The sequence below is a fragment of the Procambarus clarkii genome, chromosome 5, assembly GCF_040958095.1.
Source record: "Procambarus clarkii isolate CNS0578487 chromosome 5, FALCON_Pclarkii_2.0, whole genome shotgun sequence".
NCBI lineage: Eukaryota > Metazoa > Arthropoda > Malacostraca > Decapoda > Cambaridae > Procambarus > Procambarus clarkii.
In genome coordinates, this window is record NC_091154.1 from 12,956,418 (window position 1) to 12,979,250 (window position 22,833).

Below are 22,833 nucleotides of genomic sequence, written 5' to 3' on the forward strand. Positions count from 1 at the left end.
ACCAGCCTCCAGACACCCGTGTGTACCAGCCTCCAGACACCCGTGTGCACCAGCCTGCAGACACCCGTGTGCACCAGCCTGCAGACACCCGTGTGTACCAGCCTCCAGACACCCGTGTGTACCAGCCTCCAGACACCCGTGTGCACCAGCCTGCAGACACCCGTGTGTACCAGCCTGCAGACACCCGTGTGCACCAGCCTGCAGACACCCGTGTGTACCAGCCTCCAGACACCCGTGTGTACCAGCCTGCAGACACCCGTGTGCACCAGCCTGCAGACACCCGTGTGTACCAGCCTGCAGACACCCGTGTGTACCAGCCTGCAGACACCCGTGTGTACCAGCCTCCAGACACCCGTGTGTACCAGCCTCCAGACACCCGTGTGTACCAGCCTCCAGACACCCGTGTGTACCAGCCTGCAGACACCCGTGTGTACCAGCCTGCAGACACCCGTGTGTACCAGCCTGCAGACACCCGTGTACACCAGCCTGCAGACACCCGTGTACACCAGCCTGCAGACACCCGTGTGTACCAGCCTCCAGACACCCGTGTACACCAGCCTGCAGACACCCGTGTGTACCAGCCTCCAGACACCCGTGTGTACCAGCCTGCAGACACCCGTGTGTACCAGCCTCCAGACACCCGTGTGTACCAGCCTCCAGACACCCGTGTGTACCAGCCTCCAGACACCCGTGTGTACCAGCCTCCAGACACCCGTGTGTACCAGCCTCCAGACACCCGTGTGTACCAGCCTCCAGACACCCGTGTGTACCAGCCTGCAGACACCCGTGTGTACCAGCCTGCAGACACCCGTGTGTACCAGCCTGCAGACACCCGTGTGTACCAGCCTGCAGACACCCGTGTGTACCAGCCTCCAGACACCCGTGTGTACCAGCCTCCAGACACCCGTGTGTACCAGCCTGCAGACACCCGTGTGTACCAGCCTGCAGACACCCGTGTGTACCAGCCTGCAGACACCCGTGTGTACCAGCCTGCAGACACCCGTGTGTACCAGCCTGCAGACACCCGTGTGTACCAGCCTGCAGACACCCGTGTGTACCAGCCTGCAGACACCCGTGTGTACCAGCCTGCAGACACCCGTGTACACCAGCCTGCAGACACCCGTGTACACCAGCCTGCAGACACCCGTGTACACCAGCCTGCAGACACCCGTGTACACCAGCCTGCAGACACCCGTGTGTACCAGCCTGCAGACACCCGTGTGTACCAGCCTGCAGACACCCGTGTGTACCAGCCTGCAGACACCCGTGTGTACCAGCCTGCAGACACCCGTGTACACCAGCCTGCAGACACCCGTGTGCACCAGCCTGCAGACACCCGTGTGTACACCAGCCTGCAGACACCCGTGTACACCAGCCTGCAGACACCCGTGTGTACCAGCCTGCAGACACCCGTGTGTACCAGCCTCCAGACACCCGTGTGTACCAGCCTGCAGACACCCGCGTGTACCAGCCTGCAGACACCCGTGTGTACCAGCCTCCAGACACCCGTGTACACCAGCCTGCAGACACCCGTGTGTACCAGCCTGCAGACACCCGTGTGTACCAGCCTCCAGACACCCGTGTGCACCAGCCTGCAGACACCCATGTGTACCAGCCTGCAGACACCCGTGTGTACCAGCCTGCAGACACCCGTGTGTACCAGCCTGCAGACACCCGTGTGTACCAGCCTGCAGACACCCGTGTGTACCAGCCTGCAGACACCCGTGTGTACCAGCCTGCAGACACCCGTGTGTACCAGCCTCCAGACACCCGTGTGTACCAGCCTGCAGACACCCGTGTGCACCAGCCTCCAGACACCCGTGTGTACCAGCCTGCAGACACCCGTGTGCACCAGCCTCCAGACACCCGTGTGTACCAGCCTGCAGACACCCGTGTACACCAGCCTGCAGACACCCGTGTACACCAGCCTGCAGACACCCGTGTGTACCAGCCTCCAGACACCCGTGTACACCAGCCTGCAGACACCCGTGTACACCAGCCTGCAGACACCCGTGTGTACCAGCCTCCAGACACCCGTGTGTACCAGCCTCCAGACACCCGTGTGCACCAGCCTGCAGACACCCGTGTGTACCAGCGTTGTGGGTCACACGAGTGACCGTGGTAGGACATTATGGTGGTGGCCACCACTGGGACATTATGGTGGTGGAGGTGGCCACCACTGGGACATTATGGTGGTGGTGGTGGCCACCACTGGGACATTATGGTGGTGGTGGAGGTGGCCACCACTGGGACATTATGGTGGTGGTGGTGGCCACCACTGGGACATTATGGTGGTGGTGGTGGCCACCACTGGGACATTATGGTGGTGGTGGAGGTGGCCACCACTGGGACATTATGGTGGTGGTGGTGGTGGTGGTGGCCACCACTGGGACATTATGGTGGTGGTGGTGGTGGCCACCACTGGGACATTATGGTGGTGGTGGTGGCCACCACTGGGACATTATGGTGGTGGTGGTGGCCACCACTGGGACATTATGGTGGTGGTGGTGGCCACCACTGGGACATTATGGTGGTGGTGGTGGTGGTGGTGGTGGCCACCACTGGGACATTATGGTGGTGGTGGTGGTGGCCACCGCTGGGTCATTATGGTGGTGGTGGTGGCCACCACTGGGACATTATGGTGGTGGTGGAGGTGGCCACCACTGGGACATTATGGTGGTGGTGGAGGTGGCCACCACTGGGACATTGTGGTGGTGGCCACCGCTGGGACATTATGGTGGTGGTGGTGGCCACCACTGGGACATTATGGTGGTGGTGGTGGTGGCCACCACTGGGACATTATGGTGGTGGTGGTGGTGGCCACCACTGGGACATTATGGTGGTGGTGGAGGTGGCCACCACTGGGACATTATGGTGGTGGTGGTGGTGGCCACCACTGGGACATTATGGTGGTGGTGGTGGTGGCCACCACTGGGACATTATGGTGGTGGTGGTGGCCACCACTGGGACATTATGGTGGTGGTGGTGGTGGCCCTTACTGGGACATTATGGTGGTGGTGGCCACCACTGGGACATTATGGTGGTGGTGGCCACCACTGGGACATTATGGTGGTGGTGGAGGTGGCCACCACTGGGACATTATGGTGGTGGTGGTGGTGGCCACCACTGGGACATTATGGTGGTGGCCACCACTGGGACATTATGGTGGTGGTGGTGGCCACCACTGGGACATTATGGTGGTGGTGGAGGTGGCCACCACTGGGACATTATGGTGGTGGTGGTGGTGGTGGTGGCCACCACTGGGACATTATGGTGGTGGTGGTGGTGGCCACCACTGGGACATTATGGTGGTGGTGGTGGCCACCACTGGGACATTATGGTGGTGGTGGTGGCCACCACTGGGACATTATGGTGGTGGTGGTGGTGGTGGTGGCCACCACTGGGACATTATGGTGGTGGTGGTGGTGGCCACCGCTGGGACATTATGGTGGTGGTGGTGGCCACCACTGGGACATTATGGTGGTGGTGGTGGTGGCCACCGCTGGGACATTATGGTGGTGGTGGTGGCCACCACTGGGACATTATGGTGGTGGTGGAGGTGGCCACCACTGGGACATTATGGTGGTGGTGGAGGTGGCCACCACTGGGACATTATGGTGGTGGTGGTGGCCACCGCTGGGACATTATGGTGGTGGTGGTGGCCACCACTGGGACATTATGGTGGTGGTGGTGGTGGCCACCACTGGGACATTATGGTGGTGGTGGTGGTGGCCACCACTGGGACATTATGGTGGTGGTGGAGGTGGCCACCACTGGGACATTATGGTGGTGGTGGTGGTGGCCACCACTGGGACATTATGGTGGTGGTGGTGGTGGCCACCACTGGGACATTATGGTGGTGGTGGTGGCCACCACTGGGACATTATGGTGGTGGTGGTGGTGGCCCTTACTGGGACATTATGGTGGTGGTGGCCACCACTGGGACATTATGGTGGTGGTGGCCACCACTGGGACATTATGGTGGTGGTGGAGGTGGCCACCACTGGGACATTATGGTGGTGGTGGTGGTGGCCACCACTGGGACATTATGGTGGTGGCCACCACTGGGACATTATGGTGGTGGTGGTGGCCACCACTGGGACATTATGGTGGTGGTGGTGGTGGCCACCACTGGGACATTATGGTGGTGGTGGTGGTGGCCACCACTGGGACATTATGGTCGTGGTGGAGGTGGCCACCACTGGGACATTATGGTGGTGGTGGTGGCCACCACTGGGACATTATGGTGGTGGTGGTGGTGGCCACCACTGGGACATTATGGTGGTGGTGGTGGTGGCCACCACTGGGACATTATGGTGGTGGTGGTGGCCACCACTGGGACATTATGGTGGTGGTGGAGGTGGCCACCACTGGGACATTATGGTGGTGGTGGTAGCCACCACTGGGACATTATGGTGGTGGTGGTGGTGGCCACCACTGGGACATTATGGTGGTGGTGGTGGTGGTGGCCACCACTGGGACATTATGGTGGTGGTGGTGGTGGTGGCCACCACTGGGACATTATGGTGGTGGTGGTGGTGGTGGCCACCACTGGGACATTATGGTGGTGGTGGTGGTGGTGGCCACCACTGGGACATTATGGTGGTGGTGGTGGTGGTGGCCACCACTGGGACATTATGGTGGTGGTGGCCACCACTGGGACTTTATGGTGGTGGTGGTGGTGGCCACCACTGGGACATTATGGTGGTGGTGGCCACCACTGGGACATTATGGTGGTGGTGGCCACCACTGGGACATTATGGTGGTGGTGGCCACCACTGGGACATTATGGTGGTGGTGGCCACCACTGGGACATTATGGTGGTGGTGGCCACCACTGGGACATTATGGTGGTGGTGGCCACCACTGGGACATTATGGTGGTGGTGGTGGCCACCACTGGGACATTATGGTGGTGGAGGTGGCCACCACTGGGACATTATGGTGGTGGTGGTGGCCACCACTGGGACATTATGGTGGAGGTGGCCACCACTGGGACATTATGGTGGTGGTGGTGGCCACCACTGGGACATTATGGTGGTGGTGGAGGTGGCCACCACTGGGACATTATGGTGGTGGTGGTGGTGGTGGTGGCCACCACTGGGACATTATGGTGGTGGTGGTGGTGGCCACCACTGGGACATTATGGTGGTGGTGGTGGTGGTGGCCACCACTGGGACATTATGGTGGTGGTGGTGGCCACCACTGGGACATTATGGTGGTGGTGGTGGTGGTGGCCACTGGAACATCACACTACAATAAATGGTTTATTTTAAAATCCATTACTTTATGAGGATGTTTTTAGGCGTTTTATGAATTTTTATAAAATACAATTTTCTTTCAAGTTTGACAAATATTGTTTTGACTCAGAATTATTTATTGTATTTTATTTATTGTATTGTTTATTGTATTTTGTATGAATAATGTACAGTTTTGTTTAGGCCTATTTGCCCTGTATTATTATTGTGTATAATGTATAACAACTTTTGTATGGGAAATAATTTTTGTTCATGATTACTCTTAAAATTTGTATTATTGGGACATGTTGTTCTATACTGTGCCTCCAGGCCAGTGTGTACACATCTTGTAATTCATCTTTATTACTTTTTCTTATAATTGTCTGTAAATAAAGTTTAATGTTTTTATAAATTTTTAGTTTACACCTTCCATGGTATGTCCTCAAGACCATTAGTAAACCACTGTAAGATGGTGGTAAACTTTTCCATGGTATGTCCCCAAGACCATTAGTAAACCACTGTAAGATGGTGGTAAACTTCCATGGTATGTCTTCAAGACCATTAGTAAACCACTGTAAGATGGTGGTAAACTTTTCCATCGTATGTCCCCAAGACCATTAGTAAACCTGTGTAAGATGCTGGTAAACTTCCATGCTTTGTCTTCAAGACCATTAGTAAACCATTGTAAGATGGAGGTAAACTCTTTCCGTGGTATGTCCTCAAGACCATTAGTAAACCATTGTAAGATGGAGGTAAACTCCTTCCATGGTATGTCCTCAAGACCATTAGTAAACCATTGTAAGATGGAGGTAAACTCCTTCCATGATATGTCCTAAAGACCATTAGTAAACCATTGTAAGATGGAGGTAAACTCTTTCCGTGGTATGTCCTCAAGACCATTAGTAAGTAAGTAAGTAAGTAAGTAATTATCAAAAGAAGGCACCAAACCGGGATGGCTATGTAGCACCATCAAATACGCAAAATAATCAGAGGGCGCTAAATATCACCAAGGATGCCAATACGAGAACAAAAACGCATAAGGCGAACGATATCAAAAGTATCCGAGTCACCAAGAATTCTATTGAGGGACAGGCGACCTCGAGGGGCGGTCGGAAAGCAAGACACACGCTCGTCCTGGAAGTCAGGACATTCAAGAAGGACATGCACGACCGTAAGAGGGACAATGCAACTAGGACAATAAGGAGCAGGGCGGCGCTCCATCAAGTGACCATGGGTTAAGCGAGTATGGCCAATACGCAACCTCGCCAGAGCTGTTTCCCACTGCCGGTTACGGTGGAAGGAGGACGGCCACGAGGAAACACAACATTTAAGAGTACGTAGCTTGTTACCAGTAACAGACAACCAAGAAGCCTGCCAACGGGTAAGGACTGAGGAATGGATAACCGGGTAAAAGTCGGAATATGGAATGCCTTTGCGAGAGATGGGACAAGAGCGGACAGCTTCCTTGGCAGCAGCATCCGCACGCTCATTTAAAGACACACCAATATGGCTGGGAACCCAACAAAACTCAACCGACTTAAATTTACTGTGAACGAGAAACAGCCAATGCTGGATCTCGACAACTACTGGATGAACCGGATTAAAGGACCCGAGAGCCATGAGGGCACTACGAGAGTCAACAACAACCACAAAGGAAGACTGACAACGAGAAAGCAGGAGACGAAGAGCATAGAGAATAGCATAAAGTTCCGCTGTAAAGATGCTAGTCTCCGGAGGCAAGCGACACATATAAGTGCGATCAGGAAAAACAACAGAGTAGCCAACACCGTCCGCTGACTTAGACCCATCGGTGAAGACAGAAATGGAGCGGGAGTGAGAAGAAAAGTGCTCGAGGAAAAGGCGTTTTAGAACCGTAGGAGGGGTAAAAGCTATAGTGATACGAGTCAAGGATGTACAAAACCGCGGAAGAGGGACCCTCCACGGGGGCAAAGAAGGAACAACACGAGGAGAAACATCAGAAATACGAACGGAAAGAGAATCCTGTAGGCGAGATAACCGGACAGAAAGAGGGAGGTGGTGAAGAGGAACAGGAACCGCAGGAGGGGTAAAAGTTAAAGCACGACAGAGGCGAGAGGAAGGATGTTGCAAGGACCGCGCAAGATAGCGAAGACAGTAGCGATCACGGCGGTCCTGGAGAGACAGGAAGCCAGTGTCAACATACAAGCTAAGGATGGGAGTCGAACGAAAGGCACCAGAGCTGAGGCGCAACCCAGTATGGTGCAAAGCATCAAGACGGCGAAGAGTAGAAGGAGAAGCAGACGAGTAAGCAGGGCAACCATAATCGAGCTTAGACAGGACGAGAGAGGAATGTAAAGCAAGGAGAGTGCGCCTATCTGCCCCCCAAGAAGTATGGGACAAGACCCGAAGGAGGGTAAGGGCCTTAGAGCACTCAACACGGAGGTAAGAGATATGGGGAGACCAAGACAAACGAGTGTCAAGGAATAACCCCAAAAGCTTCGCGGAATCTTTGTATTCAAGGGGATGACCATAAAGTGACAAAGAGGGACGAAGAACAACCCGTTTCCGCGTAAAAGTCATGGCACAAGTCTTAGAAGTAGAGAACTTGAAGCCATGACCTGTGGCCCAAGACGACACGGCATCAATTGCAAGTTGAAGCCGGCGTTGAAGGAAAGGCGAATCATCACCCTGACAACAAAGGGTAAGATCATCGACATAGAGAGCGGAGAAGACACCAGAAGGAAGAGAGGAAAGAAGACCATTGAGGGCAACCAGAAAAAGAGTAGTGCTCAGAACACTACCCTGGGGCACACCTTCGTATTGCAGAAAAGAGGGAGAGAGAGCGGTACCAAGGCGCACCCGAAAGGAACGACGAGAGAGGAAGCTGCGGAGAAAGAGAGGGAGATGACCACGAAGGCCAAAAGAATGAAGTTGAGATAGGATATGATAACGCCAAGTGGTGTCGTAAGCCTTTTCTAGGTCAAAAAGGACGGCAACAACGGAGGTCTTCGCAGCAAAAGCAGTACGAATATAGACCTCCAAGTTCACCAGGACATCTGTCGTGCTGCGGCACTTGCGGAAACCAAATTGAGAAGGGGAGAGGAGGTGATGGTGTTCCAGGAACCACATCAGACGAACGTTAACCATACGTTCAAAGAGTTTGCAGACACAACTCGTGAGAGCAATAGGGCGAAAGTCCTTAGGGGAAGTACCCAGAGACCCCGGTTTGCGAACAGGTAGGACAACGGCATCGAGCCAGTCCTCAGGGACTGACGACGACTCCCAGATCCGATTATACAGACTCAGTAAATACCGATACGTGCTCGGAGGGAGATGGCGAAGCATCTCATAATGAATACCATCGGAGCCCACCGCCGTAGAACCGCAGAGGGCCAGCGCAGACCGAAGTTCAGAGAGAGAGAAGGGATCATTATAGGGAAGCTGAAGATGAGTGCAGAAATCTAAAGGACGAGACTCAAGGACAGGTTTACGAAGAAGGAAAGATTGGGGAAGATGAAGACCAGAGCTAACATTAGAAAAGTGGGAACCCAGTTCGGAAGCGACCTGCAACGGGTCCGCCACAAGAGTATCATGGAGGTGAAGGACCGGTGAAACATCGGGAACGAACTTACCCACTATCTTGCGGATACGCTTCCAGATCTGGGCCAGAGGGGTTTCGGACGTAATTGTTGAGACATAAGATGCCCAACATTCACGTTTAGCCGTACGGATGGCCCTACGGGCCACCGCACTCGCTTTCCGAAAGAAAAGAAAAGAATCGGTCGTCTGCCTACGGCGGTGCTTCTTCCAGGCTGCACGCTTACAGCGGACAGCCCGAGCACAGTCCGCATTCCACCAGGGAACGCACTTCCGTGGACCCCGAGAGGAAGAGCGAGGAATAGAGCGGAGGGCAGCGTCGAAGACAGTGTCATGAAAAAGGAGGAGAGCGCGAGAGAGGGGCAGAAGGGAGAGGTCAGAGAGAGTAGCACTGAGGGCAAATAGGGTCCAGTCTGCCTTAGCAAACTGCCACCTAGGGAAAGAGAGGGAAGGGCGAAAAGAGAAAAAGGAAACAAGGATGGGGAAATGATCACTTCCATGGAGGTCATCAAGAACCTGCCACGTGAAATCTAAGTAAAGAGAAGAAGAGCAGAGAGAAAGATCAAGACAAGAAAGGGTGCGAGTTCGAGAGTCCAAATGAGTGGGCTCACCAGAATTCAGAAGAGACAGGGAAGAAGAGAGGAGAAACGGCTCAAGGAGGCGACCCCGGGTATTCGTCAGAACGTCACCCCAAAGAGAATGACGACAATTGAAGTCACCCAGCAGGAGCACAGGCTCCGGCGAGGAGTCTAGGAGGTGTTTCAAATCAGGAAGAGAGAGTGGGACACTCGGGGGGAGATAAATGGAACAAACTGTGTACCATTTCCCCACAAAGATACGAGCAGCAGAACAATGGAGAGGCGAAGGAAAAAGTAAAGGAACAAAGGGAACATCAGCCCGAATCAAGAGAGCAGAAGAATTAGAAGCCCCAGCAATGGCTGGGGGGGGGGGGGGGGAGAGAAAGGAATAGCCACGAAAACGACCAGGACGAGCACCAAGCATTGGCTCCTGGAGACAGACACAAAGGGGCGAAAACCGCGAAACCAGAAGTTGGAGTTCGAGGAAATTGGCGTAATAACCTCGAACGTTCCATTGAAGAATGGACAACGACGAGAAGAGAAAGGACAAAAACAGAGAACAAGGAAGAAACAAAGGCGAAAGACCAACAGAGCACGTTAAAGAATATCAGGGTCGGGATCAGGGTCAGCAAAGTCAGGGTTAGGGGGCATGGGTAAACTGAGCAAAGACGGAGGGAAGGAAACGGGAGAACAGATCAGAGGTGGGCGGGCAGGGTCCGGAGGAGGAGGAGGAGGAGACAACGGAGAGGAGCAGTCAAGGACAGCAGCAGAAAGAGAGGAGCGCACCCCAGCAAGAGCAGCAACCGAAAGGGAAGCAGGGGCCAAAGAAACCTCCATAGCAGGAACAGGGGGCGCAAGCACTGAAACGGGAGGGGAAGGAGCAACAGAGCCAGAAGGAGGAGCTGAGGAAGAAAGCGAAGCCTTCTTACCCGCCGGGGAAGAGGAAGGAGAGGAGCCAGGCTTACGCTTCTGACTTAAAGAGACCGGTGTCCCAGCAACTACATACCGGGCAACGGATTCCAGTGTCTCAACAGGAGAAGCCGAACGAGAGCACACACGACGGCCGTTAGGAGAGCGATGGACATCCGCCCGCACCGACAGGCGGTGGGGAGAGCCGATAGATGGAGGAAGAGGATGGGAAGGAGGATCGGAGGGGGACGAGGAAGAAGACACAGAATACACGACAGACCGGGTAGAAGGAAGGGGAACCCCAGACAGAGGACCAGGAGGAGGATCCTTCGGGAGAGAACCCAAAGGGACAGAGGAGGGGGCAGTGGGCACATCAGGGTCCATGGCCAGGAAACGGTTGCGAGTCTGAGGAAGGCGGGAAGGACGAGGAGAGGAAGAGCGCAACACGCGAGCATAAGAGATATTAGCATAAGGCGGGAGCCGGCGAACCTGGCGCCGCGCCTCAGGAAAAGATAAACGCTCCCGGTGCTTCAAGTTGAGGACGGCTGCCTCAAGCTTGTAATGGACACACGCACGGGAGAAGGTAGGATGGGCCTCACCGCAGTTGAGGCAACGAGCCTGGGGAGAAGCGCACTCCGACTTAGAGTGACCTTCGCCACCACACAAAGGACAGAGAGAGACAGTCCCGGAGCAGCGGAGGGCACCATGCCCAAACCTCCAGCACTTGTTGCAGAGCCGAGGAGAAGGAATGTACTCCTGGACAGAGCACCTGGCACCAGCAAGAATGACAGAGGGTGGAAGGGTCCTACCATCAAAGGTAATCTTCACAACCCGGAGGGGTTGACGGCGACTACCACGAGGGGGACGAGTAAACGTGTCCACCTGGAGAATAGAATGGCCCTGGGCAGCGAGGATATGTCGAATATCGTCGTGGCAGTCGCGCAGGTCCCGAACACCGGTCGCAACATGGGGCGGGAGCAAAATAGTGCCAACACTGGCATTCAACTGAACGTTCTTCGAGACCCGAACGGGGGTCTCGCCAAGGCAGGATAAGGCAGCCAAGCGGGAAGCAGCATCCTGAGAAGGAGCAGCAACGACACGTGTACCGAGACGAGTGGGGTTGAAAGTAATGGAGGCATCCACGGAATCAATGAGATGTCGATGGAGGGAGAAATCGTCAGGAGGCGCAGAATCAAGAGGGAGGAGATCAAAATATTTGGCCCACGAAGCGGGACCAAACAAGGCTTGATAGGTAGCAGAACTGGAAGGAATCGAGCGAGGGCGGCCGTGACGAGGACGGCGGTGAGAACCCCCAGAGAGAGAGGGGTTAAAAGGCGCAGTAGTTACAACTAGAGAAGGAGCCGCGCCAGGGGACGAGGTAGTCACCACTGGGGGCTTGGGGCTCGACCCAACCACAGAGGAGGGAGGGGAGCCAGAGGAAGGAGTCAGAGAGGCCAAAGGAGGAGCAAGGTCGGGGCCTAATGCAGCGGAGGCTACAGAGCCCGGTCTTCCAATACGGACCGACTCGGGGGCTTGGTCGCCCACCCCACGAGCCTGAGAAGGTAAACCAGAAGAAGCCGAAGCAGGGGTAATCATCTTGACGAAAAGAAGAATTCACTCACGAATGTGCCCCCACACCCACCATGGAGCCACAATTAGAGGCAGGACACCCAACAAGAAGCTATCGCCGATCTTGTCGGGGCCTCCTAGGGGTGCGTCGCGAGTATACGCCCCACAAACGCCACCTTAAGAAACCGACAGTCCGTCGAGATCGGGTTCAGTGACGAAGTGGGGATTGACAATAAAAGGTTCCCCTCGCTCTCGACGTCGGGTACTGCAGTTCTACGGGTGCATGAGTATGCCTCCTCAAGCACCCGGGCGTCAAAATAGAAGAAGTCCAAGGGAAGAACCAGAACGAGCAAAAGGTCGGCAGGAAACGGCAAGCAGATAGGAGAAGAGGGGGGAGAAAAACGAAACAGAAGGAAAAGGAAAAGATGCCCAGCAGAATTGGAGAGGACGGCAGCAGGAGCACAAGGCTAGAAAAGGACAGAGGACTGTTCTAAGGAGCATCACACTCCGGCAGCCGCCCACTAAGCCCCCACACGGCGACAACGAGCTGAGCGGGGAGGGGGAAGACCATTAGTAAACCACTGCAAAATGCAGGGAAACCAGACTGTTGTGGTTGGTGGTGGCCAGACTGTTGTGGTTAGTGGTGGTGGTGGCCAGACTGTTGTGGTTAGTGGTGGTGGTGGCCAGACTGTTGTGGTTAGTGGTGGTGGTGGCCAAACTGTTGGTGCTAGTGTTGGTGGTAGCCAGACTGTTGGTGCTAGTGTTGGTGGAAGCCAGACTGTTGGTGTTAGTGGTGGTGGTAGCCAGACTGTTGGTGTTAGTGGTGGTGGCCAGACTGTTGGTGTTAGTGGTGGTGGCCAGACTGTTGGTGTTAGTGGTGGTGGTGGTGGCCAGACTGTTGGTGTTAGTGGTGGTGGTGGTGGCCAGACTGTTGGTGTTAGTGTTGGTGGTGGTGGCCAGACTGTTGGTGTTAGTGTTGGTGGTGGCCAGACTGTTGGTGTTAGTGGTGGTGGTGGCCAGACTGTTGGTGTTAGTGGTGGTGGTGGCCAGACTGTTGTGGTTAGTGTTGGTGGTGGCCAGACTGTTGGTGTTAGTGGTGGTGGTGGCCAGACTGTTGGTGTTAGTGGTGGAGGTGGCCAGACTGTTGTGGTTAGTGTTGGTGGTGGCCAGACTGTTGGTGTTAGTGGTGGTGGTGGTGGCCAGACTGTTGGTGTTAGTGGTGGTGGTGGTGGCCAGACTGTTGGTGTTAGTGGTGGTGGTGGTGGCCAGACTGTTGGTGTTAGTGGTGGTGGTGGTGGTGGCCAGACTGTTGGTGTTAGTGGTGGTGGTGGTGGCCAGACTGTTGGTGTTAGTGGTGGTGGCCAGACTGTTGGTGTTAGTGGTGGTGGCCAGACTGTTGGTGTTAGTGGTGGTGGCCAGACTGTTGGTGTTAGTGGTGGTCAGATTGTGTGTGTTGGTGGTGGTGGTGGTCAGACTGTTGGTAGTGGTGGTGGTGGCGGCCAGACTGTTGGTGTTAGCGGTGGTGGTTGCCAGACTGTTGGTGTTAGTGGTGGTGGTGGTGGCCAGACTGTTGGTGTTATTGGTGGTGGTGGTGGCCAGACTGTTGGTGTTAGTGGTGGTGGCCAGACTGTTGGTGTTAGTGGTGGTGGTGGCCAAACTGTTGGTGTTAGTGGTGGTGGTGGCCAGACTGTTGGTGTTAGTGGTGGTGGTGGTGGCCAGACTGTTGGTGTTAGTGGTGGTGGTGGTGGCCAGACTGTTGGTGTTAGTAGTGGTGGTGGCCAGACTGTTGGTGTTAGTGGTGGTGGTGGCCAGACTGTTGGTGTTAGTGTTAGTGGTGGCCAGACTGTTGGTGTTAGTGTTAGTGGTGGCCAGACTGTTGGTGTTAGTGGTGGTGGTACCAGACTGTTCGTGTTAGTGTTAGTGGTGGCCAGAATGTTGGTGTTAGTGGTGGTGGTGGCCAGACTGTTGTGGTTAGTGTTGGTGGTGGCCAGACTGTTGGTGTTAGTGGTGGTGGTGGCCAGACTGTTGGTGTTAGTGGTGGAGGTGGCCAGACTGTTGTGGTTAGTGTTGGTGGTGGCCAGACTGTTGGTGTTAGTGGTGGTGGTGGCCAGACTGTTGGTGTTAGTGGTGGTGGTGGTGGCCAGACTGTTGGTGTTAGTGGTGGTGGTGGTGGCCAGACTGTTGGTGTTAGTGGTGGTGGTGGTGGCCAGACTGTTGGTGTTAGTGGTGGTGGTGGTGGCCAGACTGTTGGTGTTAGTGGTGGTGGTGGTGGCCAGACTGTTGGTGTTAGTGGTGGTGGCCAGACTGTTGGTGTTAGTGGTGGTCAGATTGTGTGTGTTGGTGGTGGTGGTGGCCAGACTGTTGGTGTTAGTGGTGGTGGTGGCCAGACTGTTGGTGTTAGTGGTGGTGGTGGCCAGACTGTTGGTGTTAGTGGTGGTGGTGGCCAGACTGTTGGTGTTAGTGGTGGTGGTGGCCAGACTGTTGGTGTTAGTGGTGGTGGTGGCCAGACTGTTGGTGTTAGTGGTGGTGGTGGCCAGACTGTTGGTGTTAGTGGTGGTGGTGGCCAGACTGTTGGTGTTAGTGGTGGTGGTGGCCAGACTGTTGGTGTTAGTGGTGGTGGTGGCCAGACCGTTGGTGTTAGTGGTGGTGGTGGCCAGACTGTTGGTGTTAGTGGTGGTGGTGGCCAGACTGTTGGTGTTAGTGGTGGTGGTGGTGGCCAGACTGTTGGTGTTAGTGGTGGTGGTGGCCAGACTGTTGGTGTTAGTGGCCAGACTGTTGGTGCTAGTGTTGGTGGTGGCCAGACCGTTGGTGTTAGTGGTGGTGGTGGCCAGACTGTTGGTGTTAGTGGTGGTGGTGGCCAGACTGTTGGTGTTAGTGGTGGTGGCCAGACTGTTGGTGGTGGTGGCCAGACTGTTGGTGGTGGTGGTCAGACTGTTGGTGGTGGTGGTGGTGGCCGGACTGTTGGTGGTGGTGGCCAGACTGTTGGTGGTGGTGGTGGCCAGACTGTTGGTGGTGGTGGTGGTGGTGGTGGCCAGACTGTTGGTGTTAGTGTTGGTGGTGGCCAGACTGTTGATGTTAGTGGTGGTGGCCAGACTGTTGGTGTTAGTGGTGGTGGTGGTGGCCAGATTGTTGGTGTTAGTGGTGGTGGTGGCCAGACTGTTGTGGTTAGTGTTGGTGGTGGTGGCCAGACTGTTGGTGTTAGTGGTGGTGGTGGCCAGACTGTTGGTGTTAGTGGTGGTGGTGGCCAGACTGTTGTGGGTGGTGGTGGTGGCCAGACTGTTGGGGTTAGTGTTGGTGGTGGCCAGACTGTTGGTGTTAGTGGTGGTGGTGGTGGCCAGACTGTTGGTGTTAGTGGCCAGACTGTTGGTGTTAGTGGTGGTGGTGGCCAGACTGTTGGTGTTAGTGGTGGTGGTGGTGGCCAGACTGTTGGTGGTGGTGGTGGTGGCCAGACTGTTGGTGTTAGTGGTAATGGCCAGACTGTTGGTGTTAGTGGTAATGGCCAGACTGTTGGTGTTAGTGGTAATGGCCAGACTGTTGGTGTTAGTGGTGGTGGCCAGACTGTTGGTGTTTGTGTTAGTGGTGGCCAGACTGTTGGTGTTAGTGGTAATGGCCAGACTGTTGGTGTTAGTGGTAATGGCCAGACTGTTGGTGTTAGTGGTGGTGGCCAGACTGTTGGTGTTTGTGTTAGTGGTGGCCAGACTGTTGGTGTTTGTGTTAGTGGTGGCCAGACTGTTCGTGTTAGTTGTGGTGGTGGCCACACTGTTGGTGTTAGTGTTGGTGGTGGCCAGACTGTTGGTGTTAGTGGTGGTGGCCAGACTGTTGGTGGTGGTGGTGGCCAGACTGTTGGTGGTGGTGGTGGTGGTGGTGGCCACACTGTTGGTGCTAGTGGTGGTGTTGGCCAGACTGTTGGTGTTAGTGGTGGTGGCCAGACTGTTGGTGTTAGTGGTGGTGGTGGTGGCCAGACTGTTGGTGTTAGTGGTGGTGGTGGTGGCCAGACTGTTGGTGTTAGTGGTGGCCAGACTGTAGGTGTTGGTGGTGGCCAGACTGTTGGTGTTAGTGGTGGTGGTGGTGGCCAGACTGTTGGTGTTAGTGGTGGCCAGCCTGTTGGTGCTAGTGGTGGTGTTGGCCAGACTGTTGGTGTTAGTGGTGGTGGTGGCCAGACTGTTGGTGTTAGTGGTGGTGGTGGTGGCCAGACTGTTGGTGTTAGTGGTGGCCAGACTGTAGGTGGTGGTGGTGGCCAGACTGTTGGTGTTAGTGGTGGTGGTGGCCAGACTGTTGGTGTTAGTGGTGGTGGTGGCCAGACTGTTGGTGGTGGTGGCCAGACTGTTGGTGGTGGTGGCCAGACTGTTGGTGTTAGTGGTGGTGGTGGCCAGACTGTTGGTGGTGGTGGCCAGACTGTTGGTGCTAGTGTTGGTGGTGGCCAGACCGTTGGTGTTAGTGGTGGTGGTGGCCAGACTGTTGGTGTTAGTGGTGGTGGTGGCCAGACTGTTGGTGTTAGTGGTGGTGGTGGCCAGACTGTTGGTGTTAGTGGTGGTGGTGGCCAGACTGTTGGTGGTGGTGGTCAGACTGTTGGTGGTGGTGGCCAGACTGTTGATGTTAGTGGTGGTGGTGGTGGCCAGACTGTTGGTGTTAGTGGTGGTGGTGGCCAGACTGTTGGTGTTAGTGGTGGTGGTGGCCAGACTGTTGTGGGTGGTGGTGGCCTCTGTCTGGGGCTGGATGGTCCCCCCAGCCTGGCCTCTGTCTGTGGCTGGATGGTGTACCCAGCCTGGCCTCTGTCTGGGGCTGGATGGTGTACCCAGCCTTGCCTCTGTCTGGGGCTGGATGGTGTACCCAGCCTGGCCTCTGTCTGGGGCTGGATGGTGTACCCAGCCTGGCCTCTGTCTGGGGCTGGATGGTGTACCCAGCCTTGCCTCTGTCTGGGGCTGGATGGTGTACCCAGCCTTGCCTCTGTCTGGGGCTGGATGGTGTACCCAGCCTGGCCTCTGTCTGGGGCTGGATGGTGTACCCAGCCTGGCCTCTGTCTGGGGCTGGATGGTCCCCCCAGCCTTGCCTCTGTCTGGGGCTGGATGGTGTACCCAGCCTGGCCTCTGTCTGGGGCTGGACGGTGTACCCAGCCTGGCCTCTGTCTGGGGCTGGATGGTGTACCCAGCCTGGCCTCTGTCTGGGGCTGGATGGTGTACCCAGCCTGGCCTCTGTCTGGGGCTGGATGGTGTACCCAGCCTGGCCTCTGTCTGGGGCTGGATGGTGTACCCAGCCTGGCCTCTGTCTGGGGCTGGATGGTGTACCCAGCCTGGCCTCTGTCTGGGGCTGGATGGTGTACCCAGCCTGGCCTCTGTCTGGGGCTGGATGGTGTACCCAGCCTGGCCTCTGTCTGGGGCTGGATGGTGTACCCAGCCTGGCCTCTGTCTGGGGCTGGATGGTGTACCCAGCCTGGCCTCTGTCTGGGGCTGGATGGTGTACCCAGCCTGGCCTCTGTCTGGGGCTGGATGGTGTACCCAGCCTGGCCTCTGTCTGGGGCAGGATGGTGTATCCAGCCTGGCCTCTGTCTGGGGCTGGATGGTGTACCCAGCCTTGCCTCTGTCTGGGGCTGGATGGTGTACCCAGCCTGGCCTCTGTCTGGGGCTGGATGGTGTACCCAGCCTTGCCTCTGTCTGGGGCTGGATGGTGTACCCAGCCTTGCCTCTGTCTGGGGCTGGATGGTGTACCCAGCCTGGCCTCTGTCTGGGGCTGGATGGTCCCCCCAGCCTGGCCTCTGTCTGGGGCTGGATGGTGTACCCAGCCTGGCCTCTGTCTGGGGCTGGATGGTGTACCCAGCCTGGCCTCTGTCTGGGGCTGGATGGTGTACCCAGCCTGGCCTCTGTCTGGGGCTGGATGGTCCCCCCAGCCTGGCCTCTGTCTGGGGCTGGATGGTGTACCCAGCCTTGCCTGAATCTGTCTCCCTCCCTCCCTCCCTCCCTCCCATTCTCTCTCCCTCCTAACCCCCCCCCCACTATCTCTCCCCCTTCTACCCACACCCCCTCCCTCTCTCCCTTAGAACATGTAATATATGCGCACAACATAACCACAATAATATTTTTACTGCTATTTCAATGTAACTGAAATAGTAATTATATTGAAACAGCTGTTCATCGTAAACACAACATTGTAACAATGTTGTGTTTATGTTTTGTGAAAGATGAACAGCTGAAAAACTTGTGAAAACTCTGGAAAACCCAACTCCTGTTTTCACACTTCATAGCATTTGCCATAGGAGCCAATCCTGCGGAAAGGGGGACAATGAAGCTGACCCTGCCTATGACAGTCCCAGCTACTGCCCATATGCTGCCAGTTAATGTTGGGGAAGACCAGCCCCAGGCATCTGGTGTCCATCCTCCAACACAAGCACACACTTTTATATGTATTTATATATAGAAGAGTTCTTACACTCTTGTACATAGATCTTCATCTGTGTCTTATAGTTCTAGACAACTGGGGTACCAGGTGGTGCCCGGGTCTCCCCCCCCCCCCCCCCACCTCCTCCCTCTCCCTTGCTCTCTCAACACACTATGTAACCACTTTATTTTGACAAGTGTTACGTTGATGCAACATTTTAACAACATAGCTAAACATTGTGGTTACATAATGTTTAAGCTGGAATATTATGAGCTGCTGAAAATCTTTTGGAAAAACAGTTAAACTAAACCCTCGTTGCAGACTCCACAGGAGTCGCTGGAATACAGAACAGGAGCCAGTCCTCCTTAAAGAGGGGCACAAGGGTCGACCCTGACAACCCTATGAAACTCTTTATACAATCACCATGCAAAGTTCCGTGAGGCTACTAGCCCCCGAGTCTGGCCTTCAAGCTTAGACACGCACATTCCCTTTGATACTAGATGTAGTACCCGGCAGTGCCCGGGACAGTGTTGTGACAATGGTTACAGTGATGCTAGATGTAGTACCCGGCAGTGCCCGGGACAGTGTTGTGACAATGTTTACAGTGATGCTAGATGTAGTACCCGGCAGTGCCCGGGACAGTGTTGTGACAATGTTTACAGTGATACTAGATGTAGTACCCGGCAGTGCCCGGGACAGTGTTGTGACAATGTTTACAGTGATACTAGATGTAGTACCCGGCAGTGCCCGGGACAGTGTTGTGACAATGTTTACAGTGATACTAGATGTAGTACCCGGCAGTGCCCGGGACAGTGTTGTGACAATGTTTACAGTGATACTAGATGTAGTACCCGGCAGTGCCCGGGACAGTGTTGTGACAATGTTTACAGTGATACTAGATGTAGTACCCGGGACAGTGTTGTGAAAATGGTTACAGTGATGTAACCAGGGGCGCCTGACAGCTGAGTGGGCAGCGCTTCGAATTCATAGTCCTGAGGTTCCGGGTTCGATCCCCGGTGGAGGCGGAGATAAATGGGCAAATTGTTTCTTTCACCCTAATGCCCCTGTTACCTAGCAGTAAGTAGGTACCTGGGAGTTAGACAGCTGCTACGGGATGCTTCCTGGGGATGTGTAACAAAAAGCAGACCTGGTCGAGGACCGGGCCGCGGGGACGCTAAGCCCCGAAATCATCTCAAGATAACCTCAAGATGTAGCGAGATGGGGAAGGTGTGCGAGGGGCGAGTATGGTGTCAGCGGAGAATATTGGGAGGATGTGTAGGGGGAAGATCAGGAGGGTGTATGTACCTGCACACTGAGAGGGTGTGTAGGGGGAAGATCAGGAGGGTGTATGTACCTGCACACTGAGAGGGTGTGTAGGGGGAAGATCAGGAGGGTGTATGTACCTGCACACTGAGAGGGTGTGTAGGGGGAAGATCAGGAGGGTGTATGTACCTGCACACTGAGAGGGTGTGTAGGGGGAAGATCAGGAGGGTGTATGTACCTGCACACTGGGAGGGTGTGTAGGGGGAAGATCAGGAGGGTGTATGTACCTGCACACTGAGAGGGTGTGTAAGGGGAAGATCAGGAGGGTGTATGTACCTGCAGACTGAGAGGGTGTGTAGGGGGAAGATCAGGAGGGTGTATGTACCTGCACACTGGGAGGGTGTGTAGGGGGAAGATCAGGAGGGTGTATGTACCTGCACACTGAGAGGGTGTGTAAGGGGAAGATCAGGAGGGTGTATGTACCTGCAGACTGAGAGGGTGTGTAAGGGGAAGATCAGGAGGGTGTATGTACCTGCACACTGAGAGGGTGTGTAAGGGGAAGATCAGGAGGGTGTATGTACCTGCACACTGAGAGGGTGTGTAAGGGGAAGATCAGGAGGGTGTATGTACCTGCACACTGAGAGGGTGTGTAAGGGGAAGATCAGGAGGGTGTATGTACCTGCACACTGAGAGGGTGTGTAAGGGGAAGATCAGGAGGGTGTATGTACCTGCAGACTGAGAGGGTGTGTAAGGGGAAGATCAGGAGGGTGTATGTACCTGCACACTGAGAGGGTGTGTAAGGGGAAGATCAGGAGGGTGTATGTACCTGCAGACTGAGAGGGTGTGTAAGGGGAAGATCAGGAGGGTGTATGTACCTGCAGACTGAGAGGGTGTGTAAGGGGAAGATCAGGAGGGTGTATGTACCTGCACACTGAGAGGGTGTGTAAGGGGAAGATCAGGAGGGTGTATGTACCTGCACACTGAGAGGGTGTGTAGTTACCCAAGTGTAGTTACATGATGAGAGCTACGCTCGTAGTGTCCCGTCTTCCCAGCACTCTTTGTCGTATAACGCTTTGTAACTACTAATGGCTTTGGCCTCCACCACCTTCTCACCTAACTTGTTCCAACCGTCTACCACTTTGCAAAAGAAAACTTTCTAATAATTTGTTGGCACCTTTGTTTGCTTAGCTTGAATGTGTGTGTCTTCCTGTTCGTGATGTTGCTAGTATCAGGAACTGCTGTCAGTTTGGTTGATTACTGTTAGTATTTTTAAGTGGTGATCATATCACCTCTTTCTTCCATCTTCTAGTTTTGGCATGTTTAACATCTTTAATCTTTCCTCATAATTCTTGTTTTTCAGTTCCCGAAGCCATTTTATAGCATTCCTTTGCACCTTTTCCAGTTTCTTTATGGGCTTCTGGAGCTTTGGGCACCACACAACTGCTGCATATTCCAATTTTGGTCTCACAAAAGTCATGAACAGTTTCTTCAGTATTTCGTCATCCATGTAATTAAAATCAAGTCTGATGTTGGAAAGCAACGCATACACTCCTCTCACAATGTTCTTCATGTGTTCCTCTAGCGACGGCTTTCTATCTAAGACCACCCCTAAGTCTCTGTCTTTATTAGAGTTGTGTAATTCCTTTCCACATAATTTATAAGTTATGTGGTCTATTTTCTCCCATTCCACATTCCATAACATGGCATTTATTCATTGAATTCCATTTGTCACTTTATGCTCCAATCACTCATTTTATCTAGATCGACTTAAAGGGCATTACAATAAAACAAATCAACAAGGGCCGTGACGAGGATTCGAACCTGCGTCCGAGAGCATCCCAGACGCTGCCTTAATCGACTGAGCTTCGACGTGGTCAAAAGGAGTCTGGCATTACAATAAAGGCATTACAATAGTCTGCGTCTCCTATCTTCCCCAGTATCTTTGTATGTATCTTTATATCTTCTCCTAGTATGGTAGGAGTGAGCCAGTCGATCATGTGTTACACGTTTTCAAGAGTGAGGCCTTCCTTACAAAGCGGCCCACTCTGGATTTTGTTTTTTTCCCAAGTAAGTAAGTAAGTAATTATCAAAAGAAGGCACCAAACCGGGAAGGTTATGTAGCACCATCAAATGCGCATAATAATCAGAGGGCGCTAAATATCATCAAGGATGCCAATACGAGAACAAAAACGCATAAGGCGAACGATATCAAAAGTATCCGAGTCACCAAGAATTCTATTGAGGGACAGGTGACCGCGAGGGGCGGTCGGAAAGCAAGACACACACTCGTCCTGGAAGTCAGGACATTCAAGAAGGACATGCACGACCGTAAGAGGGACAATGCAACTAGGACAATAAGGAGCAGGGCGGCGCTTCATTAAGTGACCATGGGTTAAGCGAGTATGGCCAATACACAACCTCGCCAGAGCTGTTTCCCATCGCCGGTTACGGTGGTAGGAGGACGGCTACGAGGAAACAACACTTAAGAGTACGTAGTTTGTTACCAGTAACAGACAACCAAGAAGCCTGCCAACGGGTAAGGACGGAGGAATGGATAACCGGGTAAAAGTCGGAATATGGAATACCTTTACGAGAGATGGGACAAGAGCGGACAGCTTCCTTGGCGGCAGCATCCACACGCTCATTTAAACGCACACCAATATGGCTGGAAACCCAACAAAACTCAACCGACTTAAATTTACTGTGAACAAGAAACAGCCAATGCTGGATCTCGACCACTACTGGATGAACCGGATTAAAGGACCCGAGAGCCATGAGGGCACTACGAGAGTCAACAACAACTACAAAGGAAGAGTGACAACGAGAAAGCAGGAGACGAAGAGCATAGAGAATAGCATAAAGCTCCGCTGTAAAGGTGCTAGTCTCCGGAGGTAAGCGACACATATAAGTGCGATCAGGAAAAACAACAGTAGCCAACACCGTCCGCAGACTTAGACCCATCGATGCAGATGGAAACGGAGCGGGAGTGTGAAGAAAAGTGCTCAAGAAAAAGGTGTTTCAGAACCTTAGGAAGAGTAAAAGCTTCAGTAATGCGGGTCAAGGACGTACAAAACTTTGGAAGGGGGACCCTCCACGGGGGCAAGGAAGGAACAATTCGAGGAGAAATATGAGAGACGAACGGAAAGAGAAACCTGTAAGCGAGATAGCCGGACAGAATGAGGGAGGTGGTGAAGAGGAACAGGAACTACAGGAGGGGTAAAAGTCAAAGCACGATAGAGGCGAGAGGAGGAATGTTGCAAGGACCACACCAGATAGCAAAGACAGTAGCGATCACGGCGGTTCTGGAGAGATAGGAAACTAGTGTCAACAT

The 22,833-nt window shown here is 54.2% G+C and overlaps 2 protein-coding genes across 2 annotated transcripts in view; one reads left to right on the forward strand and one right to left on the reverse strand.

The window, feature by feature from the left end:
* The window catches only part of LOC138351063 (uncharacterized), a 148,458-nt gene extending 129,850 nt beyond the window's left edge, over positions 1-18,608 (forward strand). The window contains exon 10 of the mRNA XM_069302654.1: positions 18,561-18,608. Within this exon, the coding sequence (XP_069158755.1) occupies positions 18,561-18,608 (48 nt within the window). The remainder of the gene's footprint in view (positions 1-18,560) is intronic.
* A 2,179-nt stretch (positions 18,609-20,787) lies between these two features.
* LOC138351065 (uncharacterized protein B0403.1-like) lies at positions 20,788-21,204 on the reverse strand. The gene has a single exon (XM_069302666.1). The coding sequence runs from the start codon at positions 21,202-21,204 to the stop codon at positions 20,788-20,790; it is 417 nt and encodes a 138-aa protein (XP_069158767.1).
* Positions 21,205-22,833: the final 1,629 nt, after the last annotated feature.